The following is a 10775-nucleotide window of genomic DNA, read 5'->3' on the forward strand; positions in this document are numbered from 1 at the left end:
GGCTCCGCCACCCGCCCGCTGTGGGACCGTGAGCCAGTCGCTTTACTTTGCCGCGCCTCAGTTACCTCACCCGTAAAATGGGGATGAAGACTGTGAGCCTCAGATGGGACAGGGACCGTGTCCAACCCGATTACCTTGTATCTACCCCAGCGCTTAATACAGTGTTCGGCACATAGTAAGTGCTTAAGTACCACCGTCATTATTACTAGCAGGGCAGACACGGAGCAGCCGAGGAGATCGTCCGTGAGGCGATACCCCCTCGAAGCCGACGGTCCCCCCCCGGTCTTTGCCTGCGTCTAAACTTCTGTCGCATGCCCTCCCCCGTCCCCTCCCCCCTCCCCGGGGACCCTCCCCCACTAAAACCGTGTAGCTCAGGTAACTCCACTTTAGCCTGACCTCCTTTCACCGTCTCATCCGGGGGTCCCGCGCGTCCACCCGGGAGGGGCCGGGCGACCGGGCTAACGTGATCCGCACGCTCCCGTCCCCGAGCCGTTCCCTCGGGAAACCCCCGCGCGTCCCCCCGCCGCCCCCTCCGGTGACCTCTGAGCCCTGTGTTCTGTGTGTGTGCGTGCGTGCGTGTAATCCGTAGACGCTCCGCCGTGGCCCGCATTCAGGAACTCTTCAGGAGGAGGAAAGAGAGAAAAGAGATGGAAGAATTGGATACCCTGAATATCAGACGGCCCCTAGTAAAGATGGTCTATAAGGGTCATCGCAACTCCAGGACCATGGTACAAAACGCCCCCCCCCGTCCCATCCCTCCCCCCCCCCCCGCCAAGTCCTCGGGTGGGCCTGGGGTGGGAGGGGACGGGGCTCTCGATCCCGGGCGGGTTAAACCCATCAGTCCATCAGCGGGACTTATTGAGCGCTCATTGCGCGCAGAGCGCCGTCGGTCATCCGTTCGATTCATTCGATCGTATTTATTGAGCGCTTACTGGGTGCAGAGCACTGTACTGAGCGCTTGGGAGAGTACAGGTGCAACAGTAAACAGACACAGTCCCTGCCCCCAACGAGCTAAGATCGAACCATCACCCTGAACGCTCACTGTCCCAAGGGGCAGGGTCTGCTTTCCTCCCGAATTCTTTCCCAGCGCTTAGTAGAGTGCTCCACACCCAGTCAACGCTTAATCCATCAATCAGCGATTTATAGTGAGCCCTTCCTGAGTGCAGAGCACTGTACGAGGTGCTTGGGAGAGTACACTTACAACAGATTTAGCTTATGGAACACTATTAGATCTATTACAACTATTTCTAAGTGTCCCGGAGAGTGCAGTAGAATAAGTGGAGAAGCGGCGTGGCCTAGAGCACGGACCCAGGCATCAGAGGGAGCTGGGTTCCAGTCCCAGCTCCGCCAGCTGTCCGCTGTGTGGCTTTGGGCAAGACACTTCTCTGGGCCTCACTTACCTCAGCTGTAAAATGGGGATTAAAACTGTCCCACGTGGGACAGGGACCGCGTTCGACCCGATTTGCTTGTAATCCACCCCAGCCCCTCGTACGGTGCCTGGCACATAATCGCTTAACAAATGCCGTTATTATTATTATTAGACCCACCTCCTGCCCTCAAGGAGTTTACTGTAATGGAGCCCTACAGACCCCCTCTCTCGGGGTATTGGGATGGGGGGCTATTTACCCTCATAGGTTCACTTCAAACCCCATTCCTTTAGACCAATTAAGGAGTCACATCACCCCCCGACTCCAAATAAGAGAAGCTGGATGTTGAGGGACTGCTGACCGATGGGTTGTATTAGTATTTTCCAAAGGCTCCTCTTCCTTCCTTTATTATCATTATTATTACATGTGTTTATCTCTTGGAAGGCAACCCAGTTTACTGGTATCCATCCCAGTGCTTGGCACATAGTAGGTGCTTAACAAATACCGCAGTTGTTGTTAGTCAACCAGCCAGCCTTCCTTGATGACTGGAAAGCCTGAAACTACCGTTGTTAGGGGGGAGAGATTGGTGGAAATTAAGTCAATCGATCGAATTTCTTGAGCGTTTATGGTGTGCAGAGCTGTGTATTAAGCCTCCTGAGAGAGTCCAGTAGAACAGACACATTACCTGCTCACAATGAGCTGACAATCTAGTCCTCGGATACGAGAGATTTCTGGTCCCCTGCTTGGAAGCATCTCACACCTTGCTAACTCTTCCAGAAGGACCTGGGTTCTAATTCCAGCTCGGCCCCTTGTCTGCTGTGTGACCTTAGGCAAGTCACTTCACTTCTCTGGGCCTCAGTTCCCTCATTTGTAAAATGGGGATAAAGACTGTGAGCCCCACGTGGGACAGGGACTTTGTCCAACCCGATTGCAACTCTATCGACCCCAGCTCTTAGAACAGTGCCTGGCACATAGTAAGAGCTTAACAAATACCATTATCTTTATTATTATTATTATTACAGTACCTGAAGGAGCTTTTGACTCACTGCTCTCACTCAGAAGCCGAAAAGATTTTACACAGTTTTCTTTTCGCCTCTTCGCCCCCTTCCCACCCTTGGCCACTATGGATTGAGTCTTTTGCCGTAAAGTTAGGGTTCATTCATTCAGTCATATTTATTAAGCACTTCCTGTGTGCAGAGCACTGTACTAAGCACTTGGGAAAGTATAATACAGCAGTAGAGAGTGACAATCTCTGCCCACAGTGAGCTCACAGTCTAGGAGAGCGTCACGAGAACAGTGCAGCAGTAAATCACTTGATCAATCCGTGGTATTTATTGAGTCCTTACTGTGTGCAAGAGCACTGTTCTAGCACTTAGAAGAGTACAATACAAGAGAATTAGCGGACATATTCCCTGCCCTTAACGAGCTTAAAGTCCAGAGGAGGAGACAGACATTAATATGAATAATTTATACTAATTTAAAGATAAGTATTTAAGTGCTGTGGAGTTGGGGCGAATATCAAATGTCCAAAGGTCACAGATCCAAGTTCAATAAAGTAGAGAGAGAGCACGGGCCTGGGAGTCAGAAGGTCATGAGTTCTAATCTAATCTAATCTAATCTAATTGAGAAGCAGCGTGGCTCAGTGGAAAGAGTACGGGCTTTGGAGTCAGGGTTCATGAGTTCGAATCCCAGCTCTGCCACTTGTCGGCTGTGCGACTGTGGGCAAGTCACTTAACTTCTCTGGGCCTCAGTTCCCTCATCTGTAAAATGGGGATTAAGACTGGGAGCCCCACGTGGGACAACCTGATTCCCCCATGTCTACCCCAGCGCTTAGAACAGTGCTCGGCACATAGTAAGCGCTTAACAAATACCAACATTATTATTATTATTATTAATCCTGACCCTGCCACGTGCCTGCTGTGTGACCTCAGCCAGGTCACTTCACTTCTCTGGGCCTCAGTTACCTCATCTGTAAAATGGGGATTGAGACTGTGAGCCCCACATGGGACTGGGACTGATTTGCTGGTATTCACCCTAGCACTTGGTACAGTTAACAAATAGTAAGCACTTAACAAATACCCCAATTATTATTACTAAAGACTGTGGTTGGGCTCTGTAAAAATTAATGTGGGGGAGTAAAAGGTTAATTATTGCCTTGAAAGGGTTTGAAGAAGAAATGCCATCTCCTCCCCACTATCCCCAAGTCCCCACCTGCCCCCCATCTCTAACTCCCCCCCGAGAACCTTCCATGGTCCTCTCGTCCGGGACTTTATCTGAACCTCTCCAATTCCATATAAATCAATCCTCTCGTGTTTCCTACTGTTCCTAGAAGTCTTTGACTTTTATTTTTTTTGGCCTAGTATTTGTTAAGCGCCTATGTGTCAAGCACTATTCTAAGCGCTGGGACAGATACAGGTTAAGCAGGTCAGAGGCAGTTTCTGTCCCTCGTGGGGTCCACAGCCTAACTAGGAAGGAGAGCAGGTATCGAATCTCCATTTTCCAGGTGAGGAAACTGAGGTCCGGTGAAGTGACTTGCCCAGGGTCACACGGCAAGAATCGGCAGAGCCGGGATTAGAACCCATGACCTTCTGACTCCCGACCCTGGCTTTTTCTACCAGGCCACGCTGTTTCTCTCGCTTTACGTAGCTCCTGCTCCAATCTCCAGGTGACTGGAGGAGAAGGGTGAACTTTTCCAATTCTTGTCTCCTCACGCTAGATCAAAGAAGCCAATTTCTGGGGGACGAACTTCGTCATGAGCGGTTCGGACTGCGGCCATATTTTCATCTGGGACCGCCACACGGCCGAGCACCTGATGCTCCTGGAAGCTGATAACCACGTGGTCAACTGTTTACAACCTCACCCGTTTGACCCAAGTAAGCCGCGTTCATTCATTCAGTCGTATTTAGTCACTGCTTACGTCGTATCCGCCCTAGTGCTTAGTGCGGGGCTGGGCACAGAGTGACAGATGCTATTATTATTATTGTTATTATTAAACCCAGGATTCACTTCCAGTTCTCCTTTCTACTTAGATTGTGAGCCGTGTGTGGGCCGGGGATTGTGTCTCACCTATTGATTTTGTATCTTTCCCGTTGCTTAGAAGAATTCATGATACATAGTAAGCCCTTAACAAATACTATTACTATTTATATCACTCTTATCTGCCGGTCCTGGTTTCGGCATCCGAGGGTCATGGGCAGTTTAGGCCCTCTCCATCCGGATTGTGGTCTTGTGCTCTCTTGGTTTCCTCTTAAAGATTCCGTCCACTGTGGGCCCCTTGGCGTGACCAGCATCATCCCTCTTCTCTTGTGTTAAAATTTCCGGCCCGCCGGAAGGAGGGAGGGCAAGAATGGGAACAGATCGTAGAGGTTGAATTTTTGAGGGCCTACTCAAGGCCTACCGTATTGCCGTCTGTTAGTCATATTAATAATTAAGGCATTAAATGTTTACTACATGTCCAAGGCTAGGATAATCCTAATGACCGGGGTAGCCATTGCTTTCTCTCGCCGAGCATTCATTCAGTTGTATTTATTGAGCGCTTACTGTGTGCAGAGCACTGTACTCACTGCCCTGAGCACCAGGGTGGATAGAAATTAAGCAGATGAAGTCCCTGCCTAAAGTCCAAAAGGGGCCTGGAGTTTTCTCCCATTTTACAAAGGAGGAAAATGAGCCCCAGAGAGGATGAGACTTCACCAAGGTCACCCCACAGGCCACAGGCCCATGATCTCTTCCACGAGGATGAATCCATCGGAGCAAAATCCTAGGGAGTCCACTCTTGCTTCCCACTTAAACTTGCACTCGGGATTTCCGAAAGAGCCACGGAAGAGAACACGTCAGGTAATTTTTCGTTACCCGGTGGTCGTGACCTAGGGAACTTGCAAGAAATTACCCTCAAGAAAAAGCCTCTGTGTGCAGAGGATCGCAATTCCGTACACATGGTGAGCACTCAATAAAAACGATCGATTGCTTAAAAAATATACCATTTCCGTTTATAATCCAGTTGGTCCGTGCAGGGATCTAACGAAAATTCAGGATGCTTCCCCACCCACGTTTCGTTGCTGAGACGTTCGTTCGTTTTTAGTTCTAGCGTCATCGGGGATAGATTACGACATAAAGATATGGTCGCCGCTAGAGGAGTCGAGGATTTTTAATCGCAAACTGGCGGACGAGGTAAGCTCCCGAGGCTCCGTTTGCGACGGGTTCTCGAGAGCGTCGCAGAGAGTTTTCCCCCTTCGGTTCTCCAGTTCCTTAGAAGCGTCCCGTGGGGGTGACGAGGGCAAAGGGAACGGAAATGAAGACAGCGCGCGCCCTGCCTGGGATAATCAGACCAAGGTGAGGGAAAGCGGGACCGTGAATCAGGCGGTCAGTCAGTGGCATTTATTGAGCGCTTAGTGTGTACAGAACACTGTAATAAGCGCTTGGGAGAGGACAGTAGAAAAATATGACACAGTCCCTGCCCAAGTGAGCTTACAGTCTAGAGGGGGAGACAGACATGAGTAGAAATACATAAATGATAGTAATAAATGACAGAAAATGACCTAAGCGCTGTGGGGTTGAGAGGGGGAGAGGAATACGGGGAGCAAGTCGGGGCGACGCAGGCCTGAAAAACCCAACCTGCCGACACTGAACGCGTGTTGAATCGTTTATAAAATTGGTGTAGTTTTCCCCACAGTTAACTTTCTCTTTTCCATTTTGAAGCATTGGAACTTGGAGGGCTCGTCCTAAATGCGGGACTGGCCTTGGACGCGGACCAAAACGGCATTTAGAAGCCGTTTACCTCCTCCCCCGGCAGAACTTAGCCTTGACCGAGGGGGTCCTGTTGTCGCCTGCCAAACTGGGGTGGAAATACGTGGCTGCGCGGTTTGGCCGAGCTGCGTTTCACAGCCGTTCTTACCGAAAGCCTTTAAGTTGGCGGAGAGAAGGGGAAGCGACCCCAGTCAAGCGAGAACCACACGCTATTTCATGGTGCCCACACGGTATTTCACGGTGCCCACGTTCCATTGCCCAGTCCCCGCGCAGTATTTCACAGTGCCCACACGGTGTTAGAGAAGCAGCATGCCCTAGTGGCAAGAGCACGGCCCGGGCAGTCAGAGGACGTTGGGTTCTAATCCCGGCTCCGCCACCTGTCTCCTGCGTGACCTTGGGCAAGCCGCTTCACTTCTCCGTGCCTCAGTTCCCTCATCTGTAAAATGGGGATTAAGACTGTGAGCCCCATGTGGGACAACCTGATTACCTTGTGCCCACCACAGTGCTTCAGTGGTTGGCACGTAGTAAGCACTTAACAGGAGAAGCGGCGTGGCTCAGTGGCAAGAGCACGGGCTTGGAAGTGAGAAGTTACGGGTTCTAATCCTGGCTCCGCCACTTAATTCAGTCATATTTATTGAACGCTTACTGTGTGCAGAGCACTGTGCAAAGCGCTCGGAAAGTACGATTCGGCAAGAAATAGAGACAGTCCCTACCCGACAACGGGCTCACAGTCTAGAAGAGTGTTAGCTGTGTGACTTTGGGCAAGTCACTTAACTTCTCTGTGCCGCAGTTACCTTATCTGTCAAATGGGGATTAAGACTGTGAACCCGTGTGACAACCTGATTACCTTGTGGCTACCCAGCGCTTAGAACAGTGCTTGGCACATATTAAGCGCTTAACAAATACCATCATTATTAAATATCATAATTACTATTATCATTATTATTTCCTGCTGCCCACAAGGTATTTCAGAGAACCCCCAGGGTCTCTCACGGCGCCCAAACGGGTGTCAGCGCGGAAGGAGGAAGGAGGCTCCGGGATAGGGGAGCGTGGACCAGCTGCCCGCCCCAGAGCTCTGGTACATAAACAGCAGCGGCCGAGAGGCGGCCGACACCTCCGGGAGTGACCACCGCCGAGACGAAGATGACCCCGGGCCCCTGACCGAATCCCGTTTCCTAGGGGCGACCTCGTTGGCCGGGAACGATCCCGGGAGGATGGCCGGGGCCGGGGCGGGGGTGCGTGCCGCGGTTCACGGGCCCCCACGTCGAGAGCCCGAGGAAGATCTTCTCCCGCTCCCGTGCGCGCCCCTTCCCCTCTCACGTAGGGCGCCGTCCGCTTGTCGTGCAGGTTATAACTCGCAATGAGCTCATGCTGGAAGAGACCAGAAACACCATCACGGTGCCGGCCTCCTTCATGCTGCGGATGCTGGCCTCGCTGAATCACATCCGAGCGGGTAAGCGCGTCCGAGCGAGCCTCCCTCCCGCTGACCGCCACTGGCACGGAGCGCTGACCCACGTGGCGACTCACGCCGACGACGAGTCAAAGACGGCCATCCGGTCCTCCCTCCCCCCCGACCCCGGCCGGCCACCCAAGTGACTTGGGTTTGGTATTGGTTCAGCGCATACTTTTCCCGTTTTCAGTGATACGTGTTAAGCGCTTACTACGTGCCAGGCACCGTACTCAGCACCGGAGTAGGTCCAGGTTGGACCCGGGGCTCTCGGTCTTAATCCCCGTTTTCCATATGGGGGCACTGAGGCATAGAGGAGTGAAGCGACCTGCTCAGGGTCACACGGCAGACGAGAGGCAGAGCCGGGCTTAGGAAGCAGGCGTTTAGAAGCCGTTTACCTCCTCCCCCGGCAAAGCTTAGCCTCGACCGAGGGGGTCGTTTCGTCGCCTGCCGAACTGGGGGTGGAAACTTGTGGCTGCACGGTTTTGCCGAGCTGCGTTTCACAGCCTTTCTTACCGAAAGCCTTTATGTTGGCGGAGAAAAGGGGAAGCGGCTCTACCTTTTAGGCCACGCTGATTCGTCATCGTCCACTAACGTCCATTTGTACCCTGCAGACCGGTTGGAGGGGGACCGATCGGAGGGCTCGGGCCAGGAGAACGAAAACGAAGACCAGGAGTGACCTGCCGTTCCCCTCTTGCACTTGGGGCGTGATGAAATTTGTATAAGACGTTTTACTCTATTTTTCCTTACAGAGCTTTAGCGCGATCTGGCGGGTTTTGTTTTTTGGGGGGATTTATCACCTAACGTTTGTTTTGAACAACTGCGTGCATGACTTTGGGAGCGTGTGCAAAAGGAACCTAGCAAGGGACGCCTTGAAGACGTCTTGCCAGGTGCGAGGGGTGCTAGGAGACGCAAAGTGCAATATTTTCCTTAACCCGCCGACGCGGGGGCTTGGATCAATGTTCAGAAACAACTCTCATCCTAGTGAAAACGTTGGTTCAAAGAAATTTCTATACCTGCTATTTGCATGTTTGTGCTTTCTAATTAAAAGATTTGGTTGTTTTAAAGGTGTCTTGGTTTGGGCTGTTTTTCATCTGACTACATTAGATGTGGGTCTCTCGGAGAATTATGGTCTCTGGTGCTCACTGAGCGCTTACCGTGTGCAGAGCACTGTACTAAGCACCTGGAAGAGGACAACACATTTGGCAGATATGTTCCTCGCCCAGGAGGAGCGAAAGATGCTTCCTCTGTCCTGAGGGCTGTACCGAGGCCTGGGGTATCTACAGAATAGGCAGATCGGCCCCAAAAGGGGCTCGCGGTCTTAAGGGCAGGGAGAAGAGGAATCTTATTCCCATGGTAACAGATGAGGAAACCGAGGCCCAGAGTCTGAAGCAGACATGACCCATTCCCTTGAGAGCTTAGAATCTAGCAGGGGAGACAAATTAGAGGCGGGGGAAGCATAAAAATACGTCCATTCATCCACAAGGACTGGTGTGGGGAAATACCTAAGTTCTTAGGGCGTATGGACCCCAATTCACAGGTGACGCAATAGGGAGGGAAATAATAGAGGCGGGGGAAGCATAAAAATATGTTCATTAATCCACAAGGACTGGTGTGGGGAAATACCTAAGTTCTTAGGGCGTATGGACCGCAATTCACAGGTGACGCAGTCGGTGGGGAAATAAGTTTGGGGGTGGTGAGAGATTAGTTAGGGAAGACTTCTGGGAAAAGAGGGATTTTAGTCAATCCGCATGGTCCTTTAGACTGTAAACTCATTTCGGGCAGGGGACGTGACTGCCGGTTCTGTTGTATCGGACTCTCCCGAACCCTCGGTACGGTGCTGTGCACCAGAAAGCGCTCAATGAATACGATCGATTGGTTGAAGATGGGATGTGAAGGCATGCGGGGGGTGGGGAGGATGGGCAGTTCCAGTCAGGAGGGAGAATTAGCCTATTTGTGGATTTGGGTTATTTTTCCTGAGTCCCCTCCCCTCGCCCCTGCTCCCACTGAAGACCGCCTGCTCCTTTTCTGCCCGCTCGCTCTGCTTGGTGAGGTCTTCCATGTGTTTGCCACCATCTCCCTGCATGGCACCGCATTAATAACGATAATAAGAATTGTGACGTTTAAGTACTTACTGTGTGCCGGGCACTGTACTAAGCGCTGGGGTGGATATAAGCAAATCGGGTTGGACACGGTCCCTGTCCCACATGGGCTCAGTCTTAATCCCCATCTTGCAGATGAAGTAACTGCCCGTGGGTTCTAATGCCGCCTCCGCCACGTGTCTTCGGTTACTGAACCCACGCCCTCTGGCTCCCAACCCCGGGCTCTTTCCACTAAGCCACGTGATTGACTCTAAACTCGTGGTGGGCAGGGGACGCGTCTGCCGACTCTGTTGCATCGGACTCTCCCGAGCGCTTTAGTACAGCGCTCTGTCAGAGTAAGCGCTCAGTAAATACAATTGAATGAATAAATGCCACTGATAGGTGAGGACATGCTGTGGCGACGGAGTGCGTGTGGCAGGCAGCTGGTCCTGACCCCTGGCAGCAACAAGGACAAGGAGAAGATCATTTTCCACCATTTCTTCCCATTCTCTAAGGACAAAGAACTATTCTGGAATACCTAGTATTGTTATTTTTTAAACAAACAGAGCGTGTGGGAGCCCCAACTTGTATATTTAAAACCCAGCCCTGTCCTCGGGGGAAATACATGCCAAAGGGGCCAGGTGGATTTGTTTCTAGTCTGGACTTGCTCTGTGAAATGATTTATTCATATTTACTTCTGTCTCCCCCTCTGGGCTGTAAGCTTGTTAAAGGCGAGGAACGTGTCTGCTCATTCCCTTGTTTTGTACTGTCCCAGGCGCTTAGAACAGGGCTCTGGACAGAGTAAGCGCTCGATAAATACCATCGATGGGTCGCAGGTTCTTTCATTTTCTGGACCTTCTTGTTCGTTTAAATGGAAGTTGTTTATGATATTTGTTAAGCGCTTAACTATATGCCGGGCACTGTACTAAATGCCGGGGTAGATAGAAGCTAATCAAGTCGGACCCAGTCCCCGTCCCACATAAGGACTCTCGGTCTTCATCACCATTTTCCAGATGAGGTCCCTGACGCACAGAGACTCGTCCGTGGTCACACAGCAGATGAGTGGCGGAGCGAGGATTAGAACCCAGGACCTACTAGACTTGAGGGTGGAGAGTGTGTCTTCCAAGTCTATTGCAC

At 51.6% G+C, this 10775-nt stretch overlaps 1 protein-coding gene across 6 annotated transcripts in view; it reads left to right on the plus strand.

The window, feature by feature from the left end:
- The window catches only part of DCAF6 (DDB1 and CUL4 associated factor 6), a 76432-nt gene extending 67804 nt beyond the window's left edge, over positions 1-8628 (plus strand). For all 6 annotated transcript variants that reach the window (XM_029080753.2, XM_029080754.2, XM_029080755.2 and 3 more), the window contains 5 exons: positions 590-728; positions 4084-4240; positions 5446-5534; positions 7458-7563; positions 8172-8628. In XM_029080753.2, the coding sequence (XP_028936586.1) occupies positions 590-728; positions 4084-4240; positions 5446-5534; positions 7458-7563; positions 8172-8236 (556 nt within the window). In that variant the 3' untranslated portion in view covers positions 8237-8628. The remainder of the gene's footprint in view (positions 1-589; positions 729-4083; positions 4241-5445; positions 5535-7457; positions 7564-8171) is intronic.
- Positions 8629-10775: the final 2147 nt, after the last annotated feature.

The sequence above is a fragment of the Ornithorhynchus anatinus genome, chromosome 16, assembly GCF_004115215.2.
Source record: "Ornithorhynchus anatinus isolate Pmale09 chromosome 16, mOrnAna1.pri.v4, whole genome shotgun sequence".
NCBI classification, from domain to species: domain Eukaryota; kingdom Metazoa; phylum Chordata; class Mammalia; order Monotremata; family Ornithorhynchidae; genus Ornithorhynchus; species Ornithorhynchus anatinus.